Raw genomic sequence first — 17,031 nt, forward strand, 5'->3', positions numbered from 1 at the left:
AGAAAAACCAAAGGTGGTGATGGACGGAGCGTTGACAATACAAACACTCACCCCCAGTCAACTGATCTGGGTTTCATCCATCACCGTTCTTTAGCTCACTCCGCCACCCCAGTTCAGACATGGCCATATGCAAATCAGTCTGACCATGTGCCTCATGGGAACAGTCCAGCCCGAACTGCCAAGCCATGTTTTCCCTGGACCGGAATCAAGATTCCCAGGACCGGTTTCTGGCATTACAGCCGTCTTCAGCCGGGCTTGCTTGACTCCAGTGGCAAAGTGAGCAAGGGCCTCACGTCTGAGCATACCCTGCCAACTTAGGGCGAACAAAGAAAAACCAAAGGTGGTGATGGACGGAGCGTTGACAATACAAACACTCACCCCCAGTCAACTGATCTGGGTTTAATCCATCACCGTTCTTTAGTTCACTCCGCCACCCCAGTTCAGACATGGCCATATGCAAATCAGTCTGACCCTGTGCCTCATGGGAACAGTCCAGCCCGAACTGCCAAGCCATGGCTGAAGACGGCTGTAATGCCAAAAACCGGTCCTGGGAAGCTTGATTCCGGTCCAAGGAAGATCTAGATCTTTTGACTGGGTGTGAGTGTTTGATTGATTCAGATGCTCTGTCCATAACCACCCCCTTTTGTACCGCTTTTGGCCACCATAACTGTGGCAGGGTATGCTCAGACGTGAGTCCCTTGCTCACTTTGCCACTGGATTCAAGCAAGCCGGGCTGAAGACGGCTGGAATGCCAGAAACCGGTCCTCGGAAGCTTGTTTCCGGTCCAGGGAAGATATGGCTTGGCAGTTCGGGCTGGACTGTTCCCATGAGGCACAGGGCCAGACTGATTTGCATATGGCCATGTCTGAACTGGGGTGGCAGAGTAAGCTAAAGAACGGTGATGGATTAAACCCAGATCAGTTGACTGGGGGTGAGTGTTTGTATTGTCAACACTCCATCCATCATCACCTTTGGTTTGTCTCCGTTTTCTGAAGGTCAGCATGTCTTGGGTCTGCCATAGGTGGATGGGGAGGGTGTTCCAAGTCTCCAGGTGGGAGAACGATCTGCCGTCTGAGGTCGCTCTTCAGAAGCAGGGGACTGTAGCGAGGGCGAGGGCGGCAGAGCGGAGCTGGGGAGTGGGGGTGTAGAAGCTGAGTCGTCTGTTGAGGTACGCTGGTCTGGTGTTGTTGAGTGCCTTGTGTGCATGGGTGAGGAGCTTGAAGGTTATCCTTTTGTTGACTGGGAGCCAGTGCAGGTCTCTCAGGTGGGGTGTGATGTGGCTGCGGCGAGGGATGTCGAGGATCAGGCGTGCAGAGGCATTCTGGATGCGTTGGAGCCGTCTCAGGAGTTTGGCCGAGGCTCCTGCGTAGAGGGCGTTTCCATAGTCCAACCTGCTGCTGACAAGGGCCTGGGTGACTGTTCTTCTCGTTTCAGTGGGGATCCACTTGTAGATCCTACGGAGCATGCGGAGGGTGTTGAAGCAGGAGGAGGAGACGGCGTTGACCTGTTTAGTTATGGAGAGGTTGGAGTCGACGATGACCCATAGGTTGCGTGCATGGTCGGTGGGTGTTGGAGCGGTTCCCAGTGCGGTCGGCCACCAGAAGTCGTCCCAGGCCGAAGTGTTAGATCTGAGGACGAGGACCTCCGTCTTGTCCGAGTTCAGCTTCAGTCGGCTGTTCCTCATCCATTCAGCATCTGCCTTCATTCCTTTGTGAATGTTGATTTTGGCGGTGTGGGGGTCCTTGGTGAGGAAGAGTATCAGCTGGGTGTCATCAGCATAGGAGAGGATGTTGAGGTCGTGCCGACAGGCGACTTGGGCGAGCGGTGCCATGTGGATGTTAAACGGGGTTGGGCTGAGGGATGAGTCCTGGGGTACGCCGCAGATGATCTCTGTGGCTTCAGATTTACTAATTTTAAAAGCTCCTTGCTTTTTGTGGTTTTAGATTTCATGTATGCAGTTTTGATGAGTATTACATTTTTGTATGATTTTTTATCTTTGAATTGATATATATATATATATATATATATATTATTCAGCCAAAAGCTTTCAATGACAGCATAATGGCTGTGCAATCTTTATTGTGTTTTATGAATACGTAAGTGTAGTATTCTATAAAAAATATCTGAAGCTAATACAAGTGAGGAAAGGGATTACAAAAACTGAAGACTAAGGGCCTGATCATGCCACGCCAGTACCCCGCTCCAAGACCACCAAACCTGTAGTCTGTTTGCCTGCCTGATTACAAGTTGCAATCCTGGTGGGTGGTCCTAAGGCAGTGGTCCCACGGTGGTACTTTTTTAAGGCTCGTAGCACAGTCTTAGAAAGCCACCATCATAGAAGCGCCACAACCCATTAAAGCAGAAACAGAAAAGCACAAGTGCAGGAACAGGGGGTGCAAAAATACCGAGGGCACAATATGTGCCCCCATGCATGCACCCTCATGTACAGAGGCAACAAGGAGCCCTGTATGGCCCCCTTAGTTTCCTCACTGCCACCCATTTCATGGCGGGCTCATAATATTCCCAGCAATGCAGATGCAGCACTGCCAGCATATTACTTTTCCTTAGACTGCTGCCCAGCCACCATGGGATCAAGGCTCCTGGCAGTAGCAGCAGTCCAGTGGGGTTCCAACCACTGTACTTGTAATATGGCAGGTGGACCACTATGGATTCAGCTGTACCAGACACTGGCAAACTCATAATTGAGCCCTAAATTAAATGTTAAAAACACAAACTAGTTGTGGGTGCTTGTATTTCGGTTCAGGGAGGACATGACCTGGCAGTTCGGGCTGAAATGTTCATATTGAAGCAGAGTGATTTGCATATGGTTGGATAAAAACTGAGGTGGCATGGTGGGCAAAAAAAAAACAATGGGTTGAAATGCTATACCGAGAGATTTCCAGTAGTTAGACATTTTGCAAGCATTCGTCCCACCACTTTTTGTTTGAGTAAATTAAAAGTTAGCCTGAAGTATTAGCTCTCTGAGTTTATTAAAATTGGCAGGAAAACTAATGAGGTGAAAGCACTGATTTCCTTTTTTCCAAATAGTCTATTGGAGTGCCTTGAGGAAAGAAAATAATTCAATTAATGACACACAAAAGAGCCCAGTCTTGTGTGAAGACCGACCTATTAACAGAGCACCCTCTTGCTCTAAGACAGGGGTTGTAATGTGGAGCCTATTGGGCAGCACCTAATACACTGACTGTGGGAAGCAGAGCCTAAAAGGAACCTATTTAAAGTCCAAGGCTGAAAAAACAAAGCAAGCATTGGGTAAAAACAGCCAATATCAAATTCAAAGAAACTGAGTTGTCAGAACAAGTAAATTCAATATAGTGAGAGTTAATACATGTTTATTTATTTGCATTTATATTTTAGAGCACAGATCAGAGGATCCACCTACTGCCTTTCACCTCCGAACCCAAGAGCAACATCTGTGGCAACCCCCAGGGCTCCTCGGTCAGCCCCAGCTTCTTCAACACCTACATGACGCCACTGACTGATATCGTCTGCACCCATGGACACAACATCATTTCATACGCCAACATCCAACTCATCCTCTCCCTTACTGAAGACCTCACCACCACTAGATCCAGGAACACCATGACCAGCATTACCGACTGGATGAGGTCTAACTACCGGAAGCTGAACAAAGCCAAGACGGAAGTGCTCACCTTCGGAAACAACACCTCTTCCTGGGATGACACATGGTGGCCCACTACACTCGGGCAAACCCAGACCCCAGCAAACCACTCACCACATCCTCAAAAATATCTTCAGATGAATCCCCGTCAACACCAGGAAAACAGTCACTCAAGCCCTAATCTCCAGCCTTCTCGACTATGGACACACACTCTAGGCAGGTAACAATACACAGCTCCTCTAAATAATTCAGACCATACAGAACACCATAGCCAGATTCCTCCTAAACCTGTCCAAATGAACCAGAAACACCCCCCACCTCAGAAGCCTCCACTGGCTTCCCATCCAGAAGAGATGCCAATTCAAGCTTCTGACGTACGCCTAAAAAGCCCTCCACAACATCGGACCTTCCTACAATAATTACCGCCTGACCTTCCACCAGCTTGCCAGACAACTCCGCTCTGCCTCCCTTGCCCTCTCACACATCCCACACATCAGAAAGAGACTCAAGACCTGGATGTTTGACTAAAGACCCTCAGGACTTTAGCACCTGGATACCCCTCAAGGTGATAAGCCCCACTATACAAATACCTGATTGATTGATTGATCTAAAAACTTAAAAAGTAGGTTAGGTACATTACTGTGAAACAAAGGTATGCACATGCAAATTTGACATATGCAGTAAATTGTTTGGTTATTGTCTTTGGCTTTTTCATTATCACTATTTGTTCTGATATGTTTTACCTTCTCAGGCAGCATCAGAAAGGGTTTCTTTGTAATTTCCTCTTTCTTTAAAATCTGATTGAGAAACAGTCTCTATTTAAAAGCTCTCTGTTTCCATGGGTTCCATACCAGACTAAGAGCAGTTTTGCCTTGTTGGATTTCCACTTAGACTTGTTCTGGGTTGCATTGAAAATACGTTTCTGTCAAGGTAGTTTCAAAATGCTTAGTCATATCAGAGTCTTACGAAGTTATGAAGTAATAAAAACAATAAATCAAAAAGTCATCACTTTTTGGATTGTTACATCAAATGTTGCTATGAAGGTATGAAAAAAAGTATTGTTTTATTATTTAAAATCATTACAATTAGAAAACACTTTGTAGTGAATAAAAAAAAAAGATAAAAAAATGAGCCGTTAATACAAAAGTTAAAAACAATGATATTACACATTACATTGGACCAGAGAATCCCAGATTTAAGTTTAGATGATTTTCCAATGACATACTTTACATGAAAAAATCCCTTTCGTCTAATTTTCCTAGAACTCATTGATTCCTTGTTTCTCTTTTACATCCCTGAATATCCTATTTCTTTCCATTGCCCATCTACATTCTTGTCATTCTTCATTGGTCTTTCTGTACCCAAACGCTTATGCCCCCAACTTCCCATACTATGTTGCTTATCTTGACCACAGGACATTACTCCTGCCTACAATATTGTAATTTTAACCCTCTCTATACCCTAGTACCGCTATGCTTTTGTACCCCCTTGTTTCTCTTCCTCCTGGCTATACCCTTGGCCCTCAAACCTTAACTATGTCAACTGTCTATAACCTCCATGTCTTAAAACTGCTTTTCCCTAGCTCCTTCAAGTGCACCTATACTTATACTCTACTTTCCCAAAATCAGTGTAAACCCTGAAGCTCTTACTACTACGTTAGAATCTCTACAACTACATTTACTTTTACCCTTCCTATCTCTACCTGTGCCTAAACCGTACAATTTCTAACACTTACTATACAATAGCATATCAAATGCCATAGGGTATTGGCATACGCATACCCACACACTTTTAACACTATCCCCATGTATTCCTTAACATCTTTCAACCAATCAAACACGATTTGTATAGTCTGCTTATCACTCGTGAGGGTATCCAGGCACTGCGGGGGTGCTGCTGCTGAGGGACGGTAGCCGAATAAACAGGTTTATAGGCCTTTCCTGCTTTAAGTTTGCCTAACCCTATTTCTTCTACGATTACTCATACCCTAGTATTTCTACATATCTACAAATGCCTAATTGCTTTACCGTTACCTTTACCCCAGTGCCTTCACCCCACCCTATACCATAATACCTCTATCCCCTGCCTATAAATAAATAACTGTTCCCCACCTCTGTCCTAGTACTTTAACTATACTCCAGTATCCGCCTCTTCCCAGTCCGCTTATAGTGTTTATTTCTCTCCTGTACTATTATTATGCTATTACCTAGTCCCTCTTTCACATTAACCTTTTTGTTTGTTTTATTTTGTTTCCAATATTATTTGGAGGAATACTTTTTCTCATTCTGCAAATAGTCCGAAATGGAGTTTCGCCAGCTTTGGATAATCAGGCTGTTGTTCTTCATTTGTGATTTTCTACTCAAGCAGAAGTAGCCAAAATGTTACTGGCCAATGTGCACAAATTAAATTATTGTACATTCAGAGAATAATCTATTCCATTATTTTGTATTTGTGCCATTACAGACCACGATTAGCCATATATATGTTATTCTTGAAAAATCCCAAGAGCTACAATCCACCCGAAAGAGCTGCCATCTTCCTTGAAAATGGTAATACAAGCAATCCCGGGCATGTTGTGACCTTGAAGGGCATCATCTAAGTAGTAGAACATATGTAGGATTTATGTAGCATGAACCCAGCCAAACGGCAGTGAAGCGATGCACAGGGCCCAAGGCAAAGATAGCGTAAATATGTGATTAGAGGGGTAGTTCAAGACAATTCAAAAGAAACTTTATTGGGTTATTCCTAACCATAAAGTGCATTTCATAAATATTATAATGTACATTTGCAGTCTCTGCTGCCCGGGGCTTTATGTCCATCAAAATTCCTGTATGTTGCCGGTTTTACTGGAAATCTTGTTAATAAGGCCTTTCTTAGGGCAGCCCATGCAATCACAGTCTGCTCCTTTTCAAATTCCCCGACTTGTGTACATGCTGATAGACAATAACCATTATTTGATCTGCATTGACTCCTTGTAATTTTCATTTTTTTAAGTTGTAATATTATGCTCTTTCTACTAGGTCTTTTGATTTGCTTGTTTGTTGCAGCTTGAGATTGATTCTCAGAACTTGGAGAAGGTGGTCGCTTTCAGGGTGTAGGTACATTTAAAACGAGTTCACCATGGGGAATACCTATTCGCTGGCAAAGGTGTAGCCTATAATAGATTGACTCTTTCCACTTAAAAATCAAATAGCTGCTGGACTGTCTTCCTTTTTTCTTTCCATTCAGAATAGTTAACCCTTGTGCTTAGAGGGAAAGCTGGTTTCTAAGAGCAAATATACGCTGTTACTGAATCATGATGTAGTAAACATTAAAGAGGAGTGTCTTCAGCTACTTCCTAAATTGGAGCACGGTTGTGGTAAATAGGGCAAGATAATTACTTGAAAACCTTACAAAAATATAGATTGTTACCTATCACTTCCATTATCTTCATTTGCATGACCCAGTTGTGCCCTCATGTATCGGTTTTGTTGATTACCACGGTCGAGGTCAAATCTGAAACTCCAAACCTATATTCTTAGGGTTTATTGGGGGATTTGAATTCCGTCCCGTATTCCCTCCTCCAACCCTCACACATTTAACAATATCTGTAGCATTAATATTTCCTATAAAGGGAGCATACTGCATAGTATTACCCAAATATTTTAGATGCCTTGAGCAGTTGAAATATCAGAATTAAATGTAACCAAACATGTGTTGTAGCCATGGCGTTTGTATTGTGTATTGGGCCTATAACTTTAATTATCAGTCACATAAAAAATACAATGTTGTTAGTAATGATGGTCTAAGAATAACTAAATTCTCTTGTTCCTCATTTTCTGTTTCCTTCAGCTTATGATGAAAGCAATACATTAGAAGCAGTCTGTACTTTTTACCCTGGTAGAGTGTTGATAAGGTGTGCTGTAGAGTGAATTGTTGCATCTGATATTATTCATGTTTCTTTAAACATCTGAGGTTGCTTTAGTGTTCGCCTGACTACTGTTATTCATAAAACTTGCACATGAAATACATAGGGGGAGAGGATGTTCGTCAGCCAGCTTCATTCACTAGCCTGTTGAATTGTCATTCACATTCTGCTTCCACCTACCACTGCATACAACACGAGCACTGACTTAATCCACCTCACCAATTGCTACATTATCTTTGATTGACTGAACAAAGCATGTACACATTGTTTACATTCTCTTAAAATAGTTCCTTTCTCTTCAATGACAAAGTTCTTTCAAAGTGAGTTTTTAAAAAAATGTTTGTATCATGTCCTTAATAAGCTGGGGCCTCATTTATGAGGCCGTGCGTCAATTTTACGCTGCCGGTGCGTCACTTTTTGTGACGCACCAGCAGCGTAAAAAATGTGCCTTGTTGCACCATATTTACAAAGTGACGCATCTAGGTAGATGCGTCACTTTATACACCCCTGCGCTACATTTTACCCGCGCCAGGTATAATGTATGCAGGGGGGGGGCGTTCTGACGCAAGACAGGGTCATAGAAGTGACGCAGTGAAATCTATGAATTTCTCTGCACCACTTCTAAGACAAAAATGCGTCAATTTCTTATGCCTGCCTCACAGCAGGCGTAAGATTGACGCAGGCCCTTTCACATTGGGCTTGCCCCATGTGAAAGGACACATTGCTGGAGTTACGTCACTTTTGTGACACACACCAGCAATGCGTCACTTTTGCGCCATACAGATACGTCAGAAATACTGTCGTATCTGTAACTCCTTGCGCCATGATGCGTCATACTGTAAATATGACGCATTATTGGTCTCGCAAGGAGGGTGCAGTGAAAAGTGACGCATCACTGTTTTCACGCAGCGATGCGTCACTTTTCATAAATGAGGCCCCTGCTATTTATATTACCTGTGTTCAGGTGCTCAAATAGATGGTGATTTATTTACTATCTCCTTTTTAAAGTTGCTCTTATATACTATTTTAGATACATTTTCGCATTGTAGATGCCTTCAATGTGAGTGCTTGTATGGGTGATAATTTCTCCTTGTCACATTCATAAAAATAATGGTAAAATGATTGCCACAACTGAAATGCTTGTTTTTTTAATTAAATAAAACATATTATTAGTAAAACAGCTTCATCAGTATGTGTTTTAAATGTAGCATTTTCATTTCAAGCATATGGTGGCCACACTTACGTGGCAGCCTGTGTTCTTTTTTGGTTTTATTTTTGGGGCATAAGCTTGCAGTACAAATTGTACAAAAAACATTGCACCATTATGCCAAAGCCAGACCTATTTTCTTTGCCAGTGTTTCTTCTTCATTGTATTCGCCTCACAAATTCCCACTAGAATATAGCAGTGTGTGACAGTTTTTGGATCTGATGAGAACGACTCACCTATATTTTGGAATGTATATTGTCCGTTTCAGATTGTAAAGAAAATAATTGACTAAATCAAACTGTTGAAACAGCAGCAATTGTTTTTTCTTCTTCTCCTAATTGACACAGCAAGACAGCTCTCCCTTTTCAGATCCTCACCATCCACTGTGTTTATTGTATCTCTTATGCTTTTTAAACAAGGTTTGCCATTTGATCTAGTAAAAGTATTCTCCATCACAGGACACCACGCAGCATTTCTGTGAACTGTACGAAACACAACTTTTTTTTTACCGCATTGTGGTGGGGACAATCGTAATACAAAGAGATTTCCATAATGCTCTAAACATCTACTGTACCATAAAAAGAAAGTCAGTAGTGTTTCTTATGCATGAAAACAGGAACACATAATAACAATTTTTCTTGTTTCAGTTAAAAAAAGATTATCTTGTATGATTTATGCTTATTCACTAACTATCAAATGTGAATAAACATTGACTTGTTAATGAAATCACATACCTGTTCGATTGGATAGCCTAAATGACACCATCTTATCGGGAATGTCACATACGTTCCTCACAGAAGCAATACAGCTGTAATTAGCGTAGTCTTGTGGTCTGAGATTCTTCAGTTTCAGTATTTTCGTTTCCCCCTGCAACAATTAGAAAAAAGGGTGAAAGATATGAAATTACATTTATGGTTTTGAGATAACAATGTTTAGCATGCTGGGAATGTACGTACAATAATTTAGCATGTTACAAGCTTTTTAGAAAGTCATTAAATACAGCAAGATATTGGTAAAAAAGTCGGTAGTGACCCAGAGCGCACACAAGACATGGGGCCCTTAGGAGCTTTGAAAGGTTCCCTCTAAATATGAAACTAGAAATTACATATGACTTTCAAACTCTACCTAAAGAGCCATAGGTTATGAGCACCTTCAAACAGTTGGATGACACTATCAATTACCACTATCTCTAAAATTAGCTACATAAAAGGCATGCTTTCAATCACCACCACTACATCATTAAGTCATGTTTAAATGTATCTTACCACTTCCACAACCACATACCATTCAACCTTACTCCAACCCTACATCTACCTCGTCTTTGATAATTTGATTATTATTTAGTATTAATTATTTCTTAGCTGAATTTATTAACTTTTCTTCTGTAAAGTAAGTATTATTTTATTTCATTGGTATCCTTATCATACCCCTTATATTTGACTGAATTGAGTCAATAAATCTTACCCCTCTGAAGTCCATCGCTTTCTCTACTGCTGCACAGACTGGAGTGGGAATAGTAAATTTAACCCCTCTGACGTCCAACACTTTGCTTACTGTGCACAGACAGGAGTGGGGGTAGTGAATTGAATCACTTCGAAGTCCAACACTTTCCCTACTCTTGTACATACCTGAGTCAGAATAGTAAATTTTAGCCCTCCAAAGTTCAATTTTTTCCCTACTGTTGCATAGACTGGAGTGGACATAGTAAATCTTCCCCCTCCGAAATCCAATGTTTTCCGTACTGTTGCACAGAATGGAGTGGGAATAGTTAATCTTACCCCTCCGATGTCCAGTACCGCACCTACTTTTGTACAGACTGGAGGTGGAATAGTTAATCTTACCCCTCATAAGTCCAATACTTTTCCTGCTGGTGACCTGTTTGGAGTAGGCATATTAAATGTAACCTGTACTGTTGCATAAACTGGAGTGGGAACAGTATTATTTTCACACTTTCTGAATATTGTTTAAATATATTTATTATTATTATTATTATTATTATTATTAATATTATCACTACTGAGACTATTATTAACTATTATTAACATTATTATTATCTTCGGTGTTTTATTATTTATATATGTATATGTGTGTGTATATATATATATTCTTTTTGTATGTTATAGTTTCTTATAATTAAATAAAGTGATAATTTATTTAATTTATTGCAGTTGACATTTATTTTTGTAAATGTTTCACACATATATTTATGCTTTTCATTGTAGTAAATATAAAAAAGTGAACATTTAAAATATTAATTTTAATGTTTCTAATATATATATATATGAATAAAGATACACACACATATATGTGTGTTCAAATTAGTATATATTTATATATTGTACAAGATATTATATAAAAATATTTAACTTACATTATATTAATATTCTATATTAACAATTTAAATATTTACTATTTTAAACTATATGTAAACATTAAAAAACAATCTTTTTGTGTGTTTTCTTAACAATATTAGTGTGAAATTATATATCTTTTCTATTTTTTTACTTATCATTATAAGTATAGGGACACAATATTTTTGTGATCAATATTTTTGACAAAAATATTTGTATCACAATATTGTTGTTTTCATTATTTTGTCAGTGATCCTGGGCTTGTGTGAAGCTGCTGAAGCGAGCATGAGGCAAGAGATGCTAATAACCTTATTGTCCTCTTGCAGCTAACCATTAAACACTGTTTTTTGCATTTGCTATTCAACAGGGTACGGCAGATAGTAGCTTACATCTTGTAGAGATCTATGTAAGCTATCTTGACTCTCTAACCCAGTCAATTTTTCAAAATTACCTGCAGGGTAAACACTAAACATAATTATAAAACTGTAACTGTTAATATGATTGAACAAAATGATTTTAATCGGCTTGATAAGTAATGTAAATATAATGATATTTAACGATTAACAAGATGGCATTTGCAAGCAGCTCATATGAAAACTGAACTAATTAAAACAATCAGGTCAAATGTTTGGTAAAATGAAGCAAGGGTCGGGGCGTGGCCTGAGGCGTCAAGATGGCAGTCGCAATCTAAGAGTGCTCTGGACCCCTCCGTCATCCGCCTCGAATCCTAATACCTGCAGCTGCCATCCGAGTCCCCTACCTGCTCGTAGGGCTCTCTCAGACGGCATACTCTGCACTGGCCCGTCTGGACTGCTGCTCAGGGCTGCAGGTGCCCCGTTGTGATCTGGCTTCCTCGTGGCCCTGGGGCTGCAACATGGGGGATGCCGCCACGATCTGAGGGCGACCGTGGCACAATCCACTTGGAGGCGTGGTCGGCGCTGCACCTCTTCACCCACTGGTGGCGCCACAAACCATCATTCGGCCACCGAGCACTGCTCTGGCGGTCTGCCAGACTATTGTGGCTCCAGTTCCTCTGCGCACCACGTGCGTAAGGTGGCGGCCTCCGGTGCCCAGGGACAGTGAACGGTTGAGCTGGGCATCCGCCTTGGGGCTCTGTGGATCCGGTCCGGCCCACGGAGTAGTGGCTGCGGCATGAGTGGTGGTGTGCTGCTGTGCGGCGTACTCTGAGCGGTTTCACTGCACCGCTCCTACAGTCTGAGGCCACATCGGGACCCTGCAGGAGAGAAATCACTCGGTGAGTGGGGATGAGTGCGGGGATTGGCTGCTGCATCGGGCAGCGGCGCGGGAGGTTGCGCTGAGTCTTCCCGCCCCCCTTGTTGACTCTGGCACCGCGGCCTATCTGAGCCGCTAATTCCCCCAGTGCCTTGAGGCGGGCCGCTCCCAGTGTGGTGGGACAGCCTGGAGGGGGGGGTGGGTGCTGATCGGCTGCCCAATTCGGGTAGTAGGGAGCCCCCCAGGGACGCCCGTGGAGTTGCTGGCAGCGGCCTTGGGGCCTGAGTCCTGTGCCACCCAGTGCTCGGCCAGCGTGTCGGCTGGCACCTGCTGCGTCATACCGGCAGTGATAAGGAGCACCTGTGGACCCTTCCACTGGGCCGGCCCTGGGGCTGCATGATCTGGGTGCGGATTCCTCTGGTGAGGGGGGAGGAGACCTGCTGTCAGTTCGGACAGCGGCACAGGCAGATGCCCGTGCCCCCACCTTCTCTTCCAGGATCTGGTGCTGTGAGACATTCTTTACCACCTCGACTGCTGTGAGGCTGATTCCTGGAGCGCTGTCCTGAGCCGCCTCGAGGATTTGCGGCATGGTGTCCGGTGTTTGAGAGTCTAGGCCTACTCCTCTCTGACGCTGGCGGCCTGCCACATGCTGCTGACCTCCTGCCTGGCCTGAGGATTGCATCACCCCTGGTGGCCGCGTTGGGGACCGGCTGTCAGTTCGGACAGCGGTGTGTCTGAAGGGCGAGCCCCCCCCTGCGGGACTGCCGCTGTGGGATGTCTCTTGACCCCCCTTCCAGGCAGGACGCGGGTTTTGGGGTTGGTGTCCCTTGTGGTACTGGAAGGGCCGTCTCCTGCGGCCCCTGTTGTGTGAGAGGTGGCGAGGCCGGCGGCACGGCCTGCCGGGTGGGCAGTGTTGGGCCTGCTGTCTTGCTGCATCTGTGTTCTACCCCATCAAACTGAGCTCCTTCACCGCCGGGTGGCTAACCTTGAGGTCTGGGGCTCCGCACAGGGCCCTTTAGTAACAAACTGGGCCCTGATGGGGGTCTTAGCCCTCTGGCACAACCTCCTGACTGTTGGGTTCCCCCCACACAACTAGCAGTTGCTACCCAATCACTGATAAGACCTGCCACCAACTATGGGGAGGGACAGGCTCCTAAATCCAGAACTGCCCCCACTCAGATGACAATGGACCGGTTCACTACCTCCGAGAAAGAACCCCCTTGGAAGGTGGCTGGGGGTCCTCCTCCCCCACTTGGCGGGGATCTCTACAACATCCTCCAGGCCATTAGCGCATCACAAGCATCCGTTGAGGGGAAGATTGGAGAAATCAAAGTGGATGAGTCTCTCCTCCGACAGGACCATCGTAACGCCACTGCAAGGCTGACAGAAGCTGAGTCTCGCATATCCACAGCGGAACAATTGAAAGAACAAGTGGCCCTGAGGACAAGTGGTGGGCTGAGGATGCCGAAACATGCACACGCCGTAACAACCTCCACCTGGTGGGGTTTCCGGAGGGGGTTGTAACGGGTCAGGTGGCCACATTTGTCGAGACCTGGTTTACATTATGGATTTCTGAAAAACCTTATCATTGTGGTTTGTGGTAGAAAGAGCTCATATGTCCCTTGCACCCCGGCCACCCCCGGGCGCTCCGCCTCCCCCTATCATCCTGAAGTTTCTTAATTTCAAGGACCGGGACACCATCCTGAGAGCGGCATGTGTTGCAGGCCCTCTCAAATTTCAAAACAATACCATTATGGTATTCCCAGACTACATTAGGGAGGTACAAGAACTCCGGCACTCCTACACGGACGTTAAGAAGAAACTGCGGGCCCTCGGTCTACAATATCAGCTCCAGTTCCCTGCCTGCCTGCGAGTTATTTTCCAGAACAAAACACAATTCTACGATATACCTCAGGCAGCATGGACATGGCTGACGGAGGAGTGACCACTCCGTCAGAGGCGTGCCCCTCTCCGGGATTTGCGGGCTCCTAGCCCAAGGGGCTGCGGTCGCCGGGACGCCGCACACAGTCCCGTATGGGATGGCATGCACAGGCAGCAACACCTCGGTCCCTGAGTGTGGCGGCTCATGGGCATAGGAACTCCTCCAGCCAGTCGGGCTCCCGCCTCGCACCAGGCACCGTTCTACTGAGGGACCTCCCTGCAGTCCTCATCGCCAACCCAGGTGGGATCTCCCGGTCCAGACTCAGACCTTTCCCACACTCTCACTCTCTGAGGGCCTGCTGGGCTTGGTATGTTCTCCTTTTCAACACCAGGACGGGTCACTCCATCGGGGGAGTCCTTGACACTGGTTGACTATTAAGTACATTCACCTTGTTCTGATGCCGCTCCATTGCAGATCCGTTCTTCTGAAGGGGTCATCAATGCACCCAATACGAATGTTTTAGTTTGGTATTATTCACATGGGGGGTCAACAGATGCTTCCGTTTCCGAAGAGTAGGGTGGGGGCAGGGGAGAGTTGAGAAGTTCTTTTTCCCTATGTTGTTATTTTTGTTGTTGTTTCTTGTTTAAGCTATCATGGAATACCACACGCTAATTTTTATCAGGGATGGATATGCCCTTATAGCACGCGACTGCCCACATAATTGTGGTCTCCCGCGCGCCTTTGCATACCCCTGTCAGATTACACGTCCTAGACCAGGTAACACCTATAATGACCTAATACGAAACGGACAAGAATGCATTACATGCAGATGACTTCCTGGTATTCCTTGCCAAACCAGCCTCCTCGGGTCCATATTGCCTCCAGATCTTGCAATCTTTCGAACAGGCCTCAGGTCTGTGGCTGATCCCTGGGAAATCAGTTCTGGTCCCTCTGCATTTATCTAGGGATTGCTTTGATTGGCAATCCACCATACCGCTTCGGCGACAGTCTTTTAAATACTTGGGGATATGGATTACCCTCCTTCCCAAGCTGGGCTGGTCCCTCAACGTAGCCCCATTGGTAAGAAGGCCAAGGAAGACCATCATAAATGGAAAATACTACCCTTGAACCCCCTGGGAAGGGTGGCACTGTTTAAAATGATGATCCTTCGCAGATTTTTCTATGTCCTTCAAAATGTCCCCTTCTGCTTTCCCAGGACCTGGTTCTGGGAACTGGACAGTCTAATTACCAAGTTCCTCTGGAGTGGAGGGAGGGGGCGCCTGGCTCTGTCTACATGCCGGATTCCCTCCTTTGACGGAGGTATGGGGATGACACACTTATATCTTTATTTCTTGGCTGTACGTCTCCTGGTGGTCTACGACTGGTTCAATGGGGGCTGGTCGGATCCGGCCTAAAGGCTTGAGCTAAGTGAGCTGGGACTACCCAAAATCCAGGCTATGATGTACAGGGGGCCCATTCCATCCCAACTGCCTGATGTGACACGCTCCGTGTTAATGGCCTGGCGGGCCTCGTTGCGTCAAACCAGCTGGGCGCGTAAGATGACCCAATGTACGCCCCTCTGGCATGGGGCCTGGCTCCGTGAGGTTAGTGGGCTACAGGGATTTAAAACATGGGACCTCATCGGCAGCACACAGCTAGGGGATGTGTGGTCTAAAGGACATATGCTTTCCTTCCAGGAGCACCAAACCCGTTATTCCTTACCCTCGTCCCAGTTTTACAAGTATCTGCAGCTGCGACATGCCCTCCAAACACACATCATGGACGACACAAGACTCCCCGAATATGGCCCAGACAATGATGTGAGACTTAAGCAGAGGGGACTTCTCCTGCATATACCGCACCTTAGTTAACAACACTCCCACCTCCTTAGATAAGTTGAGGGAGCATTGGGTGGAATGGGTGGGCTCTCTCAACGAGGTGGACTGGCGTGCCTCATGGCCCCCTGGACAGTCACTGCCTCCGCCAAACTTAAGTTGATTCAGCTAAACTACCTGCACAATGCCTACCTCACTCCCCTAAGCTTCCATTGAGCGGGTTAGCGCTCAGACGTATCATTTGCGAGATGTAATCACGCCCCGGCAGACTTTTCCCACTTGGTGTAGTCATGCCCCCGCCTGGAGCAAATTTGGGGGGCTATTGAGGTGGAACTTACGGAGGTACTGCATTGGGAGGTTCCTCACGATCCACGTCACTCACTACTGGGGATTACGGATGGGCTAGATGGGTCCAGAAATGAAAAGTTATTCTTTAATACAGCTATGATTGTGGCCATTCGGGACATAGCGGTGGCTTGGAAAAGTCCTGATCTGCCTGACCTTGGGAGGTGGCGTAGAGGGGTGGACTGGTGCGCGACCCAGGAGAAAGTCCTCTACATGGCAAGGGGGTGTGGTAAAAAATACCGTTGTGTGTGGGGGAAGTGGTTGGGTACTGTGGAGGGTTCTGATTAACTTGATTTCATACCTTACCTGTGTGCGTCTAAATGGGTTTGTGACCGTGGGATGCATTGCTTATAGGATTGTAATTGTGTTGATGATCTCCGTGCATTTGCTGAACTGTTTCATGTGTTTGAAAACAATAAAAAACTTGATTATCAAAAAAAGGGTCGCTGTCTATATTTTTGCATCTAGGCAAGTTAATTTGTTTCATTGACATTTTTTCAAGTAACATTAGTTTTATACAAGTACAACATAAAAAGAGTCCATGTTTCATTTTCACGTGTGTATAGTTTTAATTTCAGGAACCTGTTTTACAGGTGTTCATATTCTGTTGCCAACGTGGTGTGAGTGGATG

General features: G+C 45.0%; 1 protein-coding gene across 6 annotated transcripts in view; it reads right to left on the reverse strand.

Annotated features, from left to right (window-relative positions):
- The window catches only part of MDGA2 (MAM domain containing glycosylphosphatidylinositol anchor 2), a 1,540,171-nt gene that overhangs the window by 687,124 nt on the left and 836,016 nt on the right, over positions 1-17,031 (reverse strand). For all 6 annotated transcript variants that reach the window (XM_078659694.1, XM_078659693.1, XM_078659692.1 and 3 more), the window contains one exon: positions 9,489-9,621. In XM_078659694.1, coding sequence (XP_078515820.1) covers positions 9,489-9,621 — 133 coding nt within the window. The remainder of the gene's footprint in view (positions 1-9,488; positions 9,622-17,031) is intronic.

Source organism: Lissotriton helveticus, chromosome 9 (genome assembly GCF_964261635.1).
Source record: "Lissotriton helveticus chromosome 9, aLisHel1.1, whole genome shotgun sequence".
Classification (NCBI taxonomy): domain Eukaryota; kingdom Metazoa; phylum Chordata; class Amphibia; order Caudata; family Salamandridae; genus Lissotriton; species Lissotriton helveticus.